The sequence below is a fragment of the Poecilia latipinna genome, unplaced genomic scaffold (assembly GCF_001443285.1).
Source record: "Poecilia latipinna isolate Pla-1442-1.1 unplaced genomic scaffold, P_latipinna-1.0 Scaffold115, whole genome shotgun sequence".
NCBI lineage: Eukaryota > Metazoa > Chordata > Actinopteri > Cyprinodontiformes > Poeciliidae > Poecilia > Poecilia latipinna.
Window position 1 is genome coordinate 114,184 of NW_015112731.1, and position 20,581 is coordinate 134,764.

At 39.4% G+C, this 20,581-nt stretch overlaps 1 protein-coding gene across 1 annotated transcript in view; it reads right to left on the bottom strand.

The window, feature by feature from the left end:
- snd1 (staphylococcal nuclease and tudor domain containing 1) overlaps window positions 1–20,581 on the bottom strand; it is a 190,478-nt gene that overhangs the window by 111,754 nt on the left and 58,143 nt on the right. The window contains exon 16 of the mRNA XM_015028139.1: window positions 14,061–14,170. Coding sequence (XP_014883625.1) covers window positions 14,061–14,170 — 110 coding nt within the window. The remainder of the gene's footprint in view (window positions 1–14,060; window positions 14,171–20,581) is intronic.

The window sequence follows — 20,581 nt, forward strand, 5'->3', positions numbered from 1 at the left end:
CCCCCAAGAGTTCCTGTTCTGAAGAGATGGCAATAGTAGAAGATAAGATGTCATGGAGTTTTATTTTAAAAAAGTGTTAGTAATATCTCCAACTATGGGAGGAAAAAAAGTGCTTTGGCGGGAATTTGAGTTACTTTCAAAGTTTGACTTCAAAACTTTTAAATTGTCAAACACAAATGTGAAACAAAAACAAAATTACAAAACGATATTAAATATTTTAACCAGCATCAACTTCATGATGGCAATAAGTGAGGTAGCGTGGCATCGCTATAATAGCAATTCCTGTAAAATATCTACAGAATGTAGTTACTTTATTTCCAAGACTTTAAAAAGGCTGCCAATATTCCCAAATCCAACGTATTTAAAAACAAAAGGTTAAAAATAATAAAAATAGAACAAATTGGCTGTACTGCCTTCAGCTTATCTGCTGAACGTCTTGCTCCATTGTGCAATTGCAAAGGCATGTAAAAATGTCAGATCTCCTTCTCATGTCTGTACCTCCTCTGATGATATTTTAAAAAAAGGTCACAGATATTAAACACCGATACTGATTTCTCTTCCATCAGTAACAATATCTACACCAATAAGTGTTGTTGTCAGGGCAGTGTAGCAGCTCTCTGTGCAATGTGCTCAAAAATGAGGGGGGCTGGAGGGGATTTGAGTTCCAACTGGCCAGTCACTAGCCAAGGCCAATTAGGCTAAAAATCCTCCAACTCAGTCTTTAGGTGATTTATCTCCACATCGCTATTGTTGTTTTTCGTGATTATGTTTTTCTTTTCCACCAATTTACTAAATGCTAGGGTCTGTGTGCACTGCTGGGAAAAGCTTTTCAAATGAATGTCACGGGGTTGTTTTGTTGTTCTACTGACATGCAAAAATTGAAGGAACAGCCTGAAACTTCGCTCTTTATTTGCACTGTCCTGTTATGAAAAACAGAATTATCAGACATGGGGTGGGGGAGGAGCTGCCTTGAGTGTGTAAGGTCAGCCATTTTAGATTAAAATAATTGGACTTAAGTGTCACAATTGTAACATTTTTGCTTAACTTTATCTTTTCAAGCTTATTTCAAATTAAAGCAAACTTTGCAAGTAAACATTAGTTTTCAGTTTCCAGACAGCTATAATCAGCATTAATTTTAAGCATTACACAAAAAATAGAAGACCGTACTCTCAATGTAGGAATCCTTTACCCCAGTGTCCTATTGACATCGCCATCAACTTGCAATGTAATCATTTTTTTGGCCACTGCAAAACTCTACAATAAATAAATTGTTGACCAGGCCCACAATCAAGTGACCTCATTGTCAACAAGCTGGCTCACTTCACTGTACCTGCACAATAATGATGCCAATAATTAGGCAGTAAGTCTCCCCATTGCTCTGTTCCCTTGTTTCTCACTTGTGCTTAAGAAACACAATGAGAAATAAGATTAATGTGTGCTTGTGTTTTTACCAAGAAGTATACATTTGGTGTGAATCAAGTAAAATGCTCTTCAATAAGGTTCTGAGCCACAGCACTTGAAGTAAACATCAGAATGCAACAGATATTGGAAAGCAACAAGGAAAAGGTTAGGGTTTATGAAGGGGAGAGAAGCAAAAGAGACAGAGGAAGCTCAGGGTAGGAAAGACTTGGCAAGCCTTCACCCTCCCACTGTTGGCAGCAGAGGCACAAACTGTTTGCTCACAGCAGTACATGCATCTATTAGTATTGTTCCAGGAGATAATAACTGTGTGTGCACAACTTTCTGTGAACGAATGCATGTGAGCGAGGGTGTCAATTCCACGCTAAAAGTGGCAAAGGAGTTGCAGTGAGGTGACAGACGAACGATACGACGCGGCAACAGGAGGTGTTTCGAGAAAGCGAATGTTGGTGTGTCAGACGGCTGCGGTAAATGTCAACCTGACAGAAAAGCTACAGGCCAAGGAGCAAACAAGTACAACTCCCATTGATGCTAGCAGCAGAAAAACACTATTAAATGCTGGTTGCTAGCCTAAAATTACTTTAGCTGGAGCTTGATCAGAGGATTTTTGAAATACAATCTATTAAAGTTTGTGTATAAGAATCTTAGTGTCAGCTTGTAAGTTGCCAAGTGTAGCATTAGCTTATAGGAGTTCAATTCGACAAAGATTTTTTTCCCCCCCTTCACTTGAATTAAGGAGTAAAAAATAAATAAATATAAGCTCTAGATCACAGAAACATTTCATATATTCAGTTTTTAAATTTATCAGAAGCTGAGACTAATATATATATATATATATATATATATATATATATATATATATATATGTATATATACACTGCTCAAAAAAATAAAGGGAACACTCAAATAACACATGCTAGATCTGAATGAATGAAATATTCTCATTGAATACTTTCTTCTGTACAAAGTTGAATGTGCTGACAACAAAATCACACAAAAATCATCAATGGAAATCAAATTTATTAACCAATGGAGGCCTGGATTTGGAGCCACACACAAAATTAAAGTGAAATGTTCCCTTTATTTTTTTCAGCAGTATATAAAATTATTAGGCCAACATATTTTGTCTTTCTATATTCTACAACTTTCCACCAGAAGGTATCTTTGAGTCTCCCTGAAAAAAAGTGATACAATTCCCTCCCAAAATTAATGACTGCACTTCAATATTGGATGGTCATATAAGAAGACTAACACACCAGCGGGGATAAGGAACCATAGGCTTTGGCAGTATTAATCACTTTTAGAGTAGCCCAACTGACCACACTGAAACAACAGTAAACACTCTGACGTTAAGAGATCCAGCTGGCAGAAGAAGCATTTATTAAAAAAAAAAAAAAAAAAAAAACTGCAGAACCAAGGCCACCCTTTTTTGGAACTTCCCCTGCAAACACCCCTACACATTCAGAAAGTCAACCAGCACAGTGCATAAAGAAACTGGATTGCTATAGCTGGGTTCTGCAGAAGCTATTGCTGCACACACACGCGTGCACACACCTCCCTGCTTGGTGCCCACTTTTGCCATTAGCTTTATCTGTCAGAATTCAAAGCAAAGAGCCCAATCCCCGTTCGTTTTTTTTGAATAGATTTTGCAAGCCCTGTTCTTCCCTTTATGCTCCTGACTGTCCCCTGGGAAACATAGAAAACGACGGAGGAGAGAGGAGATGCTGATCGCTGACACAGCTACAGAGATAGCCTCTCTTGTTGGTAAGGGATATAAAGAAACGGAATGAGAATAGGGAGATGGAAGGAGACGCTGAGATGGGGATAAGAGTTGCAGGTGTGGGGACGTTATGCTGGGGTAAGCTGGTGAAGGATTACCACTTTAAATCGCTCCTCTTTCAGGCCTTTATTTGGCTGATTTTTATTCACATCTTTGAGGTGATAGTATACTCCTACTTACACCGGGTCCACACGCGTGCACAGAGGTAAAGGCAAATGTGTGATAGTGGTGGAAATGATGGAGAAGTAAATAAAAACAGACGAGCTGACAGGAGGAGGTGGGAGGACTAGGTGTGTCACCTCTGCAGCAGTAGCCAGTCATCGACAACTCAATAACTGAGGAAGTGACGGCAGACTGACATGAAGCGCAGGAGAGCGGCACATAAAGACGTGGAGAGGCAGAAAGTAAAAGATGGTCTTCACCAAAGCTGGTGTGTGTCTGTTTGTTTGCTGGGGTCTAAAAACAAATGATGCGGAAAAAAACGAAGGACGGGAACTATGGAAGGCAAAGACACAGAGACTGACAGACTCTTTATGATGACAGCTGACTCCAGTGTGTGTGTGATGCATTTTAACCCTACAGCCAAGGCAACGATGTGTGGCAACTGCTGTGTTGTCAAGGGAACTATTAGCACTGAGAGGCCAGTGTCTGCTTCGTCCTTGCTCACACATACACTCGCATAAAGGATTTCTCTTTATACGCCCCGTATGTGAATTTGTATGATAAAAGTAGTTTTTCTGTCAAAACTGACCTCAACGCAATGACAAGAACATTACTTTTTATTTTTCCCTCAAATGTATTTGATAAATGTGAAGGAGGAGTGCGCATATCCGATTGTCACCGCTGCCATTGTGTTACATATTTGCGTCGTACTTCAACCGTAGGGGGGAGAAAAAAAAGGATTAATCTGAGAAGAAATAAATCATGGATGCCTGGAGCCTTTTCCGCAGGCTGGCTAATCAGATTCAAGTGACACATGATAAAGGATGCAGAGTATATTCAGTCTCCTGAGCTGTCCAGAACCTAAAGCAAGTCGGCAAATATGGTGTGAAAATGCATCAAAGTTGGACACCATCTTATCACTACATGAGTGGAATATGTCTCTGTTAATTAGAGATGCACCAATCAGAAATTGCTGGACCATTTCTGACCTGCCTGTACAGATCTTAACCAATTCCAAGTCTCTTAAATATTTGACAGCATTTTAAATAGTCGACATGCTGCACAATATATGCAGAACATAGCATCGCTGTACTACGAGTTCAAATAATACTGTTAGGGGTGCCATTATCTTCCAAATATCATGAACACACATTTCACATCGCAACAGCATATCCAGCTAAATTCATCCAGCTCTATTTTGGATCAATTGATAATGCAATCCTCACAGCAATATCAACATGTGCAACATGGCATTCACAAGGGAGTGCTGGGATGCAATATTGGTTAGACAAGTATGTTCTGTGCCAATTAGCAAATGACTATTTATTAGTTTCCAGTACCAATTCCATCTCTAATTTTAAAGGTTAAAGGGTAAGTATTTTTGAGCACATGAACATATTTTGAGGCTTCCACATAACTTCAGTTTTTCTTAGTATTAAAGCACCACTATGTACTGAGGCCCCATGTAGCGATTGAATATTCAAAATGCAGAGCCATTCTGGCCGCTTGTGTGGTTTTAGAGTGTCTAAGTTATTCTTGTGGTTCTGGATCAAAAGGGACATTGAAGGAACGTCAAGCCTAAACTGATTAAAGGGCAAGTAAGGGTAATGGGAAGCAACCACAACACAGAAAGAAGAATGGAGATGAGGGTGTGAAAATGCTGTCATTAATTTAGCAAGGAACATAAAATGCTAATGAAGTGAACAACAATAGCAGCAAATTAAGGAAGAACCAGTAACAGTGGAGCTGCTTCATGGGCCAGAACAGGACACGGAGAATCAGATGACCAATAATGGACTTAACTTGATGGAAATCTGCTTTCAGTTCATTTCAAATGTTTACTTTTTGTCTGATGTAATGGAAACACGTTATGAATTTCAGCCAGCTGAAAGATGCATCTCAGTCATTACTCTCATTTTCATCATCATCGGGTAAAGATTTTCATGCAAAGGTATAAACTAAAAGGCAGAAAAAAAAGACAGGTTGAAAGAAAAAGCAAATGCCACTTCATGAGGAGCATTAAACTATCGCCCTTATTGATGTGGAAGAGTAGTGCACTGCCCTTCATGAAGAGGAAAAAGGCTAAGAGGATTCCGATGTTCCCCCAAGTACAGCGTGTGCCGGTGTGTCCATGCTCTTTGCAGGTTATGCTTATCACAGTGGACTTTGAAGTTGGAATGCCGTCGTACGCGCTTTACACAGAAGGTCGCTCTTGTAAGAAGAATTGCAGCGATAAACAGTGGGCAGGCTTCTCCCCTTCCTCTCAAATCTCTATCTCCGTTCAGTCCAATCCATCTCTCCATCCCCGCGTTGGTGCGAATTCGTTTATGTGGGCCACTCGGTTCACCTTCAGGCTATAATTCACTACTTTCAAGGAGCGAAGTCACCCAACAGTGAAACTGACACACACAAACAGGCTGAGACGGGCTTTAAGTAAAAACAGCTGCAAAAATAAGAGGATGAACTCCACTTGTGACACCAATTAGTCCAAAGTCATACAAATAGGCTATTATGGGGAACGAAACTTATGGTCAGTACTCAGCTACAACAACTGTTAATGGCTTTATGCTCCTAATGTGGTTTTCAAGGTCAGTCTTTAAATTACAGATACAATCTCTATTTAAATTTCAAACTAGCACGGCTTGCCACTTGTCCTGCAGCTACTGTTCTGAGCAACAGCACTAAAACAGACACAATTACAGCTCAATTATGACACACAGCTAGGATGGACTTGAAAGAGCATAGACGAAGGATGAATAAATGGATCTGATAAAAAGGAGTATAACTTAAGCACTTAGAAGAATTCTTTTGAGCCCTGCTTAGGTTTGTCAAACCATTAAACTAATTGCAAAATGTGGTGCTATGTGACGATCAATTGACAGCTGTGCGACAAGATTTACAAGTTTTAATATCCTCATCTACCGCTTAGGATTGATTTTTGCTGTTGGTACTCGACTGAAATCATTAAAAGCCCCATCTGGGTTATATATTGCTGTCTGTCTTTTTTGGCTGCCAACTAAAATAATATGCCTTTAAAAAGAAAAAAGTATTCACCCCACCTGGAACACAAACCTTAAAGTACTAGGGTGAAATGTTAGAGACCAACGCAAAGTAGCATAAAGTTGTGAGGTGAAACAAAAGTCAAGTGTGGGAGAAAAGGAACGCTAAACATTAACTGGAACACACCGTCTGAACAGTGAACTATGGTGGTAAAGAAGGGCTAAAGCCAAGCCACTGTTGGGGAAAAAGCCACAAAGAGGTCCAGCTTGGAGACCAAAACAGATTTTTGGAGGCGTGACCTCAGTTGAAGTTTTAAATTTAACCCAATCTGTAATGTTCGCCCGTGACGTTAATGTGCCAATTTGACGCTATGAAGCTTACCAGATATTGTCTGCGCTGTACACAACCATGCTTTAAAGCGAAGAAAGAAGTGCCAAGCTGAACCGTTAACTCAATATTTGGAAATATTTGGCCAACACAGACTTTACAAACTCTGTTCACTTCCTCTGCTGCCATTGGTAAAGCTACACGCAGACTACAATTCAAAAACCGCACAGAAAATCGGCGTCGTCATTCATAGAAAGGCAGAAATTCTACCAGAGGAATCCAAGTCAAGGGGAGAAAACCCAGACTGCCTGTGAAGCAAGATTTAAATCGAGCGGAATGGCATAGGAAAGAAATGGCCAGGCTCATACTACTACATTTAAAACCCACTAAAATATATTGAAATGTGTAATTTAACAAGATGGAATGGGAAAACTGAAAACCTTTCAAGGCTCTAATGTTATAATCCAAGATGTTCACCTGGTCCAGTGGTGCAAAGTTATTATTGGACATGGATGGATATCGTCTATTGCTATAAAGCATAAGTAGAGCTGCCTTCTATATTCGTGGTTTGTTTAACTGCAAAACGTGATTGGGGAAAAAAGGACCTTAGGGGCAGTTCAGTCCCCACCGTCTGTCTCGCTGACCAGGAAACCACACTATGCATTATTCATCTTGTCTACATGTTCGCTCTCTCCGTCTCTTCCCTTTCTCTCTCTAACACGCTCACACACACACAGAGTACATGGGTATGCTGAAGCACATGACTGGAAAACAAAGCCAGAGCAGGGAAACTGGGGCTATATGGTAAAAATCGAGTGCAACAGCAAAGGAGGGATGAAGTGGAGCAGATAGACTGTGAGATCTAGCAATTTTGCAATCGACCTCATGCCAAAATAATTTAAGCTTGATCGGAAATCAATGTAAGAGCACGGATGATGCAAAAAAAAAAGAAGAAAAAAAGAAAAAAAAAAAGAAAAGTGATGTTATCCTGCAGGTATGAGTGAGAAAATAACATACAAAAGAGGGTCAAATCCATGAAGGATACATTTCACAAAAAAAATGTGTGAAGAAAGTCAAACATATTGATCAGAGCTGCACTGACCACAAACAGGTACAGACAAAAGACAGACAAGTAACACTTCAATTATCCAGTTGCCACTGTGCACCTATGGTAGAGGTTTTATAGAGATTACCACATACACAGGGAGAACAGAAAGCAAAATCCTCTTGATATTACAAAGGTACTGGGTTTATTTGCATTTAATTAAAATGCTCACCGAGAACTGTTATTAAGGCAGAAAGATCTAGAGGCAGGCATTAGCAAGGCATCTGTGATGCCACGCTGGCAGAGTGACTCATCAATGCTCGACAACACAGCCTCCTGCAGGTCTAAAGGCAGTCTGTGCCAACCCCTACCAGCGGCAGTCTGGTGCAGTTTTGATCTCACAAGGTGGAGGGGACGCGGGTGTGAGGGGACCCCTTTTAAAGGACCGCAGAGACAAAGGTAAGTTCTGAAAACTAAAATGTACTTTTCCTCCAATGGAGATAAAATAACTAGGGGAAATCAGGAGATGGAGAAAACCAACTTGTTTTAAGTTCAGTGAAACTCTGCCTCACAAAGTTTGAAAAAATAAAAAATAAAAAAATCAAGCTTTTGCTGTTGGTCTCCAATGCAACCAAATGTGTACCAAAATTAAATCAGCATAAGGCAAGATCACAAAGATGAATATGAATGTACAGATTTAGTCGGCGCTGTTGGGCTGTAATCAAAGGCTTTCCGTGCATGTTTTGCTTTCAAGCCTGCAAGTTCCGGAGAATTTAAATGTGCAAGATAAAAGATATGAGCAGGCAGCCGGGGCAGCACAGACGATGAGAGACCACCCAGACTGAATGAGGTCAACTAACTGACAGAATGAAGGCAGAACACTAGGCAGTCCACTTAGCCTGCCCTCGTAACCGCTTAAACAAATTCATATCCTCTCCTCGGTTTTTGCTTCCTCACCCACCAGGTGGTCAGTTCTTAATAAATTACATAAAAAGGAATTTTAAAGTGGATCGTATTCATCTAACCCTCTTATTCAAAAATAAAACATATAAAGACTACTAGAATATTGGAATTGAAACTATGCTGTAGTTTTGGTGAGAAGTTAAATTAGTTGAGGGCATGAATCCGTATCGATATGGCTCTGAACGATTTACTTGAACAGTTCTTTTCCCCCCTCTAATCCACACAGGAGTTATATCAGAGAGGTCCTGGTACGTGCTTGGCTCAGCCATGCCATGAACTGGAAATGACTCCAACACCAAGATGACTGCGGACAGTGACACTGGTATTATACATAACTACAGACTCCAAAAATGGAGAAATTCAACCTCAACTGAAATTAGCGGCAGCCAATCAGGGCTTCTGGACAAAGATGTTCTGAACAGATCAGATGAAGAGAGTTACTTGATTTCAGTGAATAATAAGTAAATTTGGAGGAGTTAAGTGAGGTTTTCAAACCTAAGAAAACTGTCAAGTATTATGATGTGGGACAATCGTCAAAATCTTCAAGTCTTTGTCTTAAGTTTTGTTTAGTTTCTAAATTCAACCTTAGACACAGTTGAGTACCCCAGCACGATAATCAAAACTAGCTTCAGGATAGATAAAGCAGACTTGCTGTAAGCTTTTGGACAGCCCTGCTCCAAGTTACACCAAACTTTTCTGTGAATGTGGTTATATTTGGATCTCTGACATGAAATCTAGCCCTGCGACAGACTGGCGACCTGTCCAGGGTGACCCCGCCTCTCGCCCACAATGATAGCTGGAGATCGGCACCAGCACCCCTCCCAACCCCACTAAAGGACAAAGGTGTAAAGAAGATGGATGTATGGATGTATGGATGGACGGACATGAAATCTAACAAAGAAAAACTAACAGGTGAAGTCAAATAATCAACCAGTACTAATCTGGAAGTTTATTGATCCCCAAGACAATACCCATATATGTTAATGTGTGTACATATATTTAGTCTTGTGGGTACAATTTTGACCTTGTATAGATTGGTTAATTCTAACTTATTCCAGCAAATCTTTTGTTTCAGTTGAAGATGTATTAAAATTTCTAATTAATGGCCCAAAGCAAATAAAACATCCAGAGCTATGGTGAGTGCATTTGAACTTTTGACCTGAACTGTGTGTACGGAAAATGTAAAAGCAAATTAACTGCTTCACAGATTCCCACAAACAAGAAGATTTTATATTCAGAAACTTGCACAGGATTTTAAAAATAGCTTCCAACTTTTAGGTGAGGCACATTGCTTTAATGCCAGCAGCACACTGTGATCTCAGCTTGAATGACACTGTTAGATGAGCGGCATTTTAATGAGGCAGTAAGAAAGGTATAAATATTGTTCTACCAATTTATATCTTTCATTAATAGTACTGACTCAGTCTGGATGAAAATGTCAGCGCTCAGTTCCCTTATGGTTAGCCTGAGCTTTTGAAGTTGCTACCTAAAAGCATGTAGAAAAATCAACACAGAGAGTCGGTGACTGAGATAGTGAATGGAGGTTTTTTGTCAATGGAAGGTGGGATGTGAGAGAAATTAAATGGAAGACATCAAAACAGGAAAGGGAATATCTGGGGATTGGTGTTTACCGACGTTTTCTCTTTTTTTTACCCCTCAGAATTGTGCGCCGCTGTTTTGGTTTCATGCTGGGAACGGGAGCAGTGTCTGTCAGAGATTAAAACTGCACAGAGGGAGCGGGAATAGGGAGAGGCAGGAGGAAATAAGGGAGGGAAGGGGCGGCGTGAGACGCCCGAGATGATAAACACTAAAGTAATTTTTCAAATATGTAAAAATAATTAAAAGTAAAACAAATGAAATGAGTAATAATCAGGGGGAAGTGATGGAACAGATACAGGGGCAACAAACCAAAGCTTCCCAGTTTACTGCATGCCACACTAAACATGAATGTTTGCCTCAAAAGAAATTATAAGCTTTGCATAAATGGATACATGAAAGCAAACTACGGATGGAAAAAAAAATATAAAAAGGGTATTTCCCAATATACCAGAAGGGATTACTTTATGGTTGTATCCAAACTTGGCTTCTAAAGGATACAAGAACAAGACAAACAACTAATTAGAGAGCAATAAACCTCATCTGTATGTGGCAGGTTGAAGACCCTGAATAAAGAACAGAGTCAACAAGTTACTAACTCAAAGGGCTTGAAAATGCAAAACAGCGCTGAGCAGCACGAGTGAGAAAAATATTAAATGAATGCAAATGACTATGCCACCAAAAGTCAAATCAAATGTTATTCACCTGAGACACCTTAGGAGCAGCTTTGAAAGCTCCCGCAATCAGATGCTATTCAGAGACGATCAACAGCAGGGATTGCACATTACTCAAGTCAAATATTCAAATTCATGCCGGAGTGAGGCGCACCTCGATAATGTCTTTCAGCTGAATTTGCTTGGATAAAGAAAATGAAGAATATAAAAATAAAAAAATAAAAAAAATGATGTGTTCTACCTCCAACATCTTTCATCATCGCTTCAATTCTGCTGCAACTAACTTGCCTCATTAGAGCCTCAGCACTTCCTCTCACCTCTTCAATCCAACTCTATCTCAGGCTGCCCGATCCTGTAGAACATTACACAAGCTTGTGAATGTTCCAGCGAGATGGGATGTCATGTTTTTGCACACTTGTCATTCTAGCCTTGTTAACATCAGGTCTTCTTTTCATACTCCGAAAGAATAAGTCGGTGGACCAAGGGAAAGGCCTTACTGCGTCCATGTTGGTGATTGTATTCCTGTGAGAGTGTGTTTGTGTTGGTATTAGCCCAAACAGCAGGTCAGTGCAGCCAGCCAATCAACCCCCACGCTGGGCTCAGGACTCATTATATGGCTCGGTCATGCTTGATAACTCCCACCTACCTGTGAAAAACTTGCTGACACTACGAATGACTGGCCAGGGAAGGCAAAGTATGAGAGGGTGTGTGTGGGGACAAAAAAGGTTATGTGCATAATAACAGTTTAATTGAATCTGTAGCTGTACAGAAACAACCAGGGACAGTACAGCCGGGTGATGTGTTAAATTATTTACTACGCCTCGTGAAACCATTCATACTCCTTTAAGTCTCACATTTCGTTACAACTACTAATTCCGTGGGGGATTTACACTTGAACCTGGAGCAGAGATTCACTTTCCTTGCAGGGCAACGTTCCTACACATACAGCCAGAGTCACACAGGAATGGCACAGATCAAATTCATATTTCAGAATGGCTCAATCAAAGTTCGAGCCAAATTTCAATGGAGAATCTGTGGCAAGACCTAAAAAGTGATGGAGCTATTTTTGCAAAGAGTGTCAAGAATTTAGCTTTCAGATATTAATTAGGTTTGTATTTGTAAAAATAACTTTCATTTCAAGTATCGTTTTAACATTTGCTTCAAATTAATGTGGTGTGTTGGTTTATTAAATAAAAAATAAAAACACGGAAGTGTGTCAATGAATTTGACAAAGTGTGAAAGTTCAAGGGTTTTGAATACTCTAAAAAAGTGTAGATCAAGTTGGAATGTTCATTTTAGGTAAGATGAAAACATTTGAGATTTGTCATTTAAATGGCTTTACTGACTTGCAGTTCCCTAAATAAAAGGCATATGCTGCCTTTTATTGGAAGTTAGGATCAGCAACAGCAAGTTTGAAGAAAAGCAGCAGAAAACTAAAGCAAACTTCTGAATTTTTTTCATCTAGTTTCCATTAATTGGTTTGAAGCAAATAAACTGATCTCTGAAGTGCTGTCAAAGTCAACTAACAGCCCTACATTAGCTGCAAAAAGTACAGTAATGATTGCCAACCATGAACAAAATTCCTGGATGACAATCAGGGGCAAAATTCAAAGTCTAGAAAAATGGTTTGAAACGTGTGCTGTGTGATTATTCTTTTATGTTTGTATTGACAATTTAGTTGGCCATGTGAATAAGACATTTCATTCTGCCCTAATAAGCATGAAATTGGACAAAGCGTCAGTGAAAGTCTTTTCAGTCCAACAAACTATGCATTTATGCAGATTGACATCTGTAAAAACATCCAAAATTCAAAACAATATCTAGTCCGTCAGCAACTCTGCACAGATTCATAGGGCATCCTTGTCAATCAAATTCCCCTGGTCTCTGCATCCATTATTTCCCACTCAAGGATTTCGCAAAGGTTGTCGGCTTGCCCCACACACATCATTTTTAACATGGCTCCACCTGGACCACTTGCTAAGACTCCATTTCCATGACAATTAAACAGCAGAGGACAGTGGAGTCAGCCACCTCACACAGAAAAGCTCTTTTCAGACGAGATAGGGATGAAGAAAGAGTGGAGGGAAAAAAAAGAGCAAAAGAGAAAATGTGTGTGTGTGGCCTGGATGAGTGGTGGCGGGATTATAGCTAGTTCCATCATAGCTTTAGTCCGTTCACTGCTTCTTATAAAAACCTATTAGCATGTGAATGAATAGGCACATACTGGATGGAGTTTTTAAAGTCCAGGAGCACCGATCCGGTATCAGGTGAGCTTTCTGTCAAAAGGGAATAAGCAAGCATGGATGGTGTGTGTGTGTGTGTGTGTGTGTGTGTGTGTGTGTGTGTGTGTGTGTGTGTGTGTGTGTGTGTGTGTGTGTGTTCCAAAGGGAGGGGGAGGTTTTTTTTTCTTTTTTTTTCTTTTTTACAGATAGCGTAAACCTTTTTCTGAACTTTTATGAGATTTGACATCACTCGGGAGATAAGTACAGTGTATAAATGCTGTGATAAAGTTCAACTGGGAGTAAACAATTTAATCAGCTTATTAAAGTCAGTGGTCCCATCTTTATAAAAACTGTCTTGACAAGATAGGATAAACATGTCATTTTAATATGAAAATGCATTTTTACCTGAGAGGAATAAATGATTAGGTGTTTTCTTTTTTAAATAGACACATTACTTGCATCACAATGCCATTTCTTTTTAAACACAAATCCAAGGTCCGTGAGAGCTGAAGCATTTTCATTCATTAAACCAATCCTACCATTATGTTAAACTGGCTTAAATGGAAAGCAGTAAAAACCTGCAACATACATTATAGCACAATTTTTTTTCCCTGCTATTCAGAACAGTTGTTAGCATTTACATGAGTTTATATTAATGCTTCCCTATTTTTGGAATGTTGACTTTAAAGTAAACTAAATTTACTGCTCAAGTAAACTTCAGCAACTTACAGCTCATGCTAATACATGTGCTGAACAGCAAGGCAGGAGCCAAAAAGTCCAAACGTTAAGAACTCCCAACGTGGAAGACGTGGGCAGAGAAACGACAGGAGACGATAAAACCGCAGCACGGGATGTAGTGAGTCTTTACTTACCTCTCTTTGTAGCACCAACTCTTTGGTGAACAGCATGGCTTCATCGCTGAAGGGTTCGGCCATCTGCATCCCACCAGGCGTGTTCCGGGAACTACGTGGACATTCGATACCTGGACAAACATGGCAAAGTTGTTTGAGTCAAAACTCGGCAAAGTTGTCCCATTTCTCGCCTACGTGTTACCATTTCGTACCAGTAATATGTACTTGGATGTGTAGCCGATAACTTCAACAGGAAATCTCAAAATTATGGAGAAATTTAGAATCTCATTACCAAGAATGTCCGGGCCAAGATGAAGAAACTCCAAGACTGCATTAAAACATAAATGACTACTTCAACTGTGCCCAATCAGGTGTGTCCACATGTTTGAATAAATCTGTTTATTTGTTTAAATTAACTCAATGAAAGAGTTAGTATAATGTGGTTGGTTTTGTAACAAATTTAATGCATGAGGGAGATTTAAAATTGTATACATGCCAACTCTGTAGGAGCCATTATCAATTATCAATAGGAATCAATCTTGTTAGGGAAAATGCTAACCGCCAGCCCTTCCTGGAAAATCTCAAAGGTTATGATGGAGAGAAGATTAGCTTCACAGTCGGGGGTATGCTAATGGTTTGATGTTCAAACCAACAAAGCCGACCACACTTTAAGAAAACATTAGTTTTTAGCCCTATTTGAGCCAATTGACTTAATTCCCCATAACTTTTTTTTAAGCACAAGGATCAATGTTTTAGCTGTGCATCAAAATAATTGGCCATCTAGATGTTTACCCACAATTTTGTTTGTTGGAATTCATGAATAAATAAATAAATAAAAAAAACCTTAATTGCTTCAGCTGAGCACAACAAACCAACAAGCAGGTCGGAGCTGCTTAATGTTGACTAATCTGATGATAGCCTCTGCTGTGAGTTAAAGCCTCCAGCATATTGCTAATAAAGCAACCACTCTCTCCTAGGGTCTTTCTTTCCTATTTGACTTGGGGTTTAATTTAATGAGCTTCTCTGGCATGACAGATATACTGCCTCAGGACAGACTCACAAATATACATGGCAGAGAAACAAAATCAGATTTGTTAGGGCATTCTGATGACTCACTGGTGTGCGTGGCTATCTTGCTGCAAAATCCCAGGATTTGGATTTCACAGCTAAGATTTTCTTTGTATTAGGCTTCTTCAAAAAGCTTCTGTCTTCTTTGAACTGCGTGTGGTCAGCTATCTTCTGATTTCGTTGATAAGATAATACATGAAATGACTACGTAGTGTTTCATTATAGTGGGGTTTAATAACCTTGTGGCTACAGCAGAGTCTTACAATCACAATCTAGGACACTGTGTACCAGGTGAGTTTACGTCTTGGCTGCTGTACTTGCAAAAGAAATGTCTCTGTAGGCTGCAATAGAGACACAGGGAAACTGAGGACACGTATTTATGTTAAAAAAAGGTAATGTTTCAAAGAAATACTTTTTGGTGCGTTTCCTTACAGCTTTTAGGAGCAAACTGTTGCTTTTTATGAAAGTCAAAATCTGATTTGCTCATTGTATTTCCCAAAAATATTCACCCAGCTAACTTACTGAGCAAGCTCTCTGCTCCTGGTATAATTATATAACTGAATTGGAAAAGCCACCGGCTTTTGTAATCTCATTTTGTCATTTTGTACGTTCTGTTCCCTACATGGCCATGCCTGTCCCATTTAAAAGGACAAGAGCAAGATATATCAGCGAATTCACACTCGCAGGAAAGGGAAAATGACCCTGGAAAGGCAAAATGAGGCCACGCGACATGCTGCACTGGAAAGTCAAAGAAAACTGTTCAGTCCAGTTTAAGATAATTGTTCCAATACAGGGAGCTCTGCATCACCGTTTCTCTATGATTCCTCTAAACTACACAACATAAAGGACACCAACAGTAAACTGATCTGATTTCAACTGAGACTACTGTACAGTAAAATACTTGACTGTAAATAGGTTATATTTAAGTGATCTTGATTTCACATCTCTGGTTGATTTTACATCCAAGTGTGGCTGGTGAAACTGAATGGATTTTTTTTTTTTGTTGGCAATGAATTCATGATTTAAGAATGAGGGTAATTCTAATTCCACTTTAAGCAAATTTGGTTTGGACAGCTTCATTTCCTTAAATTATGATTTTATTAAAACTATTTTGCATTTAATCAGGTTACCTTTGTCTGAAATTATCATATTTTCATGATCTAAATTCAAATTTGACAAAAACAGGCAAAAGAAAAATCTCAGCAGCACCCATATGCTTTTTTTTACCTGAGTGTAGAAGCCATGCATAAATACAATCTGTGAAAAGAATTACTTTTTTTTTTTGTTCCATAGAGAAAGAGGAGGACACACTTGATGGCCAAGATCATCTGGAAGTATTTATAGAAGTTTACCAGGACAGGGCTTACACATGGGATTCAGTGACTATAACACTGTGTGCATATAAAAAAAAAAAACTAAAAAAAAAGACAGATGAGGAATGCAGGATAAAGGAAATGAAAGAGACAAGATAGGAAGGGCTACAGAAAGGCAAAATACTGCACACTGTTTGCAAAAATTGGTGTATAAAGTAATTGCAGGGAGGGAGATATAAAGTTTCTGCTTGGGTTGGCTGCAGCAATGATAAGGGGTGGAATTGTGTTTTTTCCCCGAGCATAATCCTCAGGAAAGAATACTCATGAATGTAATGCACAAAGAAGTCAAGTTTCATTGTAAAGCTTATAAACTACATGGGTTTACAGGCCCACAGGAGCAACCATTTTCAACCAAGTCAAAACTCTTTAAGTGGAGAAAACATGCCCACATAGCTTTAATATGCCAAAGGGGAAAAAGCCCAGCAAAATGGTTATTATAGGTCATACACTGATACAATGATCACAGATGTGACGTCTTTATAAAATGCACACTGCAGTTCGTTACATCACCCAACTGTACTCCTGCAATTCCTCCATACTCAGGGAGGAGTATGGAGGATGCTGCAAGGAGGAGTTCCTCCTCCTTGCAGCATTTGAAGTCAACCTGAGAGCCACTTAGCACAGCAGACGTTAACCTCCACTGAGATACATAACTCAGGCCTGACACCAAGATAAATATCTGGGTCATACTCCAGGAAATCCATCTTATCTGATCTCTGAGACAAACAAGACGTACGCTGATCGTTGTGACGCTAGACTGCGCAGGGAACAACACGGCTTCTCATACTAGCCTGAAGAGGGTGACCACATGTCAATCCACCATATCAATCACTCAATTTTATTTGCAAGACATTGATTTTGGAGTGTGTGATTGAAGGCATATCTTAAAAGTGTGCAGTTTTACCACAGAGAGTGGAAGGGTCATCCCCGTTCAGAAAATGCATTACGTTTAATTTGGTTCCACGTTCCAGAGATGTTCACAAGTGATTTTCTTCAAGTCTAAGTCAAGTCGCTAAACCGCATGCTCTCGAACACATGCCTAAATGTCTCTTTATACAACTGTAGGTTATGAATTTAAATCGTGAAATATATTTAGGTCTAACTTTGCACATTACGAATATATTACAAGTTTGCTCTTTTGTTTTTTGTTTTTTTCTCAGAACTGAAACTGCACAATACATCACATTGCAGTCATCACAATATTAATGTGGGCAATACGGCAATCGGAACCAACTGCTTGGATGCAGTGCTTAGCAAAATGATTTTTTTTATTTTTCCTGTAAAGTGATATCCATGCAAATTTTGCACTCTGTCGATGTATAAATAATAAAGGTCCTGGACTTACAAACAGTGGTACAAACAGAATAGCCAGGAAAATGGGGCCAGTTGTAATATATCGCAATATTTAGAAATGTATCGCAGTTACAGCGCTTCCTTATATACTTCAACTTGATTTAGAAGACATATTTAATCATGTATATCTTACAGTTTGAAAAACCTTGGGGGGGTTTTTGGGAGTGGAATCAGAAGATATGAATCGGGAAATTAGGATTTTGAAGGTTTTCAAAATTATACATTCTAAAAGTTTGCCAGCAAGTCTAAACTGGGAACTTGGCTCTAGGCAGCTTTAACTAATGACTTGTACAGGTTTAGGCGTAGAAAAAGAGCAACTAACATCTTTGCAGACCCCACAAATCCTGGTTGATGTGTAAATTACTATTTGAGGTCAGATCAAATCGTAATTTACTTATTACCTCTTGTAATGACAACCAAACTGTTCATTTAGAAATGGTGCAAACAAAGGACAATTTCACTGTTTGCAGGTTTATAACTGTAGAATTTCAGAAGCGCTAACTTGAGGTATTTATCTTGTATTTTATAAATGACATTGTTCAGTTAAACCACCATAAAATAAACTGGATTGAGTTAGCTTCTTTCTCCATTAACCAAGCCAGATAATGAGCTGCATCTCATGGAAATTGCCCTAACGGGGAAGAAGCTGCTACTGTGCATTTGTCTCATCAGTGAAGCTTATCCAAATATACATCATGTCATGAATTCCTATGCTAATGATGTGCATATTGATTAGCCTTTGACGGTTGTGCTCATAACCCGCCAGACGTTCGCTCTCTCGCTTTTGGCATGTCTGCAGGTATAAATTGATACTTGCAGGATCGAGGGGGCTCAGTATGAATGCCATTAGAGTCTTTTTTTAATGTTATTAAGTTACCAAGTCTTGATTTTTGACAGGCTGTCAACAGGATATAATTAGCAATGTGACAAGCAAACTACAAACCGGAGGAGGGTGTAAGCATCTAAATGTGTGTGGATTCGAATCTAAACCTCGTCTTTCCTCCCTCTATCACCCATAACGGCATCATTCCATTTAAATTTCCATCTCATTAATCTTTGTTGTCCTATGCAGCATGCAACTGTGAGGTGACAATCTCCTATTTGAATATCTCCCTCTTCACAGCTGCCTCAGTGGACACAGGCCAAGGAAAAAACGTCCATCCATGGGTGAAGAATGTAGGTGGGAATATTTGGGGAGCGTGGGTGAAGGGTAAAGAGGGCAGACGGTCAGAGTAGACAAAGAGTAGGATGTTGGGGGAAAAACTAAATCCAAGGATTTGGTCAGACTACCTCTTGCTTTTATCCTCTCAATCCATCCTCCTGGCCCAACATCATCCCTCTATGACTCCCTAATCTAAGGCCCCAATGTCTCCAACAAGCCTAAGGCAAACACCCAACCCAATCTCCTGAGGGGAATGAAAATGCTGAGATTTTTTTTTCCCCCTTAAACACTGGATTTGTAAGATCTGGCATAGTAAAACGATTCATTAAAATACGCAACGAATGCAAAACCTGTTGTCTCTGTATGGATGGCATATCACCTCCGCTGTAGCACCCTGATGCAGCGCAATCTATAAATCATTTATCGTGTGCAGCAACCTCAATCCGATATTTATTAAAGTTAAACATTAGTCGTAGGCATGTTTGCAGTGCTTCTGAGAGCTTTTTCTTCATCTCAAGGAAGCACACAGAGAATATGGTGGATTATTGATTTGTCTAAAGGCTGATGTATACTGTAGCTCATCGTGCAGTAAATTTTACGCCACTATAGGAATCCATCTCGAGACTTCAAGGTAACCAGAGCCTGAGATTTCTAGTGTTAGAAAAATACAGATGCCTTAAATTACACTTATGGTGGCAATAAAGACAGGAAATATTTCTGTAAGCCTTTTAACACATCATTTGGCAAAGCATAGATTGTTGGGTGAACATTTACAAAAAAAGGGAAACAAAAAATGTCTTTCATATCCCTAACTTTTTGAAATCTTGCTGTGTAATGTCTATAAACCTCTTTGTGTTGTGTTAGATCAAGATGAGGCAGCAGCCCCCAAGGTAAGCAAGAAAAAAAAAAAGAATCCTTTAGATGCAGCCTTTTTGGAGTATTTTTCAACCAGTTCTCTAGATCTAGAAACTGGACTGTTGTGAAAACAGCCCAGGCTCAGTTTGATCATACAGAGATCAACTTGTATTTAAGTCGAATTTTGACTGTGGCAAGAAAAGCATCCCCACAGTATGATGCTACCAGTAGTGTGGTGTGATGACAATGTGGTCAGGGTGTTGTGTAGTATTTTTTTTTTTTTTTACTTCCAAATCTGACCAGATTTTAACGTGTCAACAGACAAAAGGCAGCCAAAGATGGCTGTTCCGTCTTTCTGACAGAGATAAAGAACTCAGAGTAACTTTGCAAGTACTTTTCACCTGTGATGACTGCTGCTCTCTCTGCAAGAGAAACTCTGTAAAAGCTACTTACGCCAATAAAACTTTTACAGCCTCCTCACTGCTTGGTCTCCCTATAGTCTCTGCAGGGCTTTATGGCCAAATACTTCACAAAGAAATTGTGTTTTTTGTTTGTTTTCTATTTACCATAGGTATGTTTCTCTTCATCCTCTTTGCCCTTCCAGTCACTAAAACTTCTTTCATCAAGTTTTAAAACCCAGAGTGCTATGCTACTGACTACTATCCATTCTGTATAGGTGCCCTCCTTTTTCTAAGGGGAAAAAAAACCTGAACATGCAGGATTACTCTTTC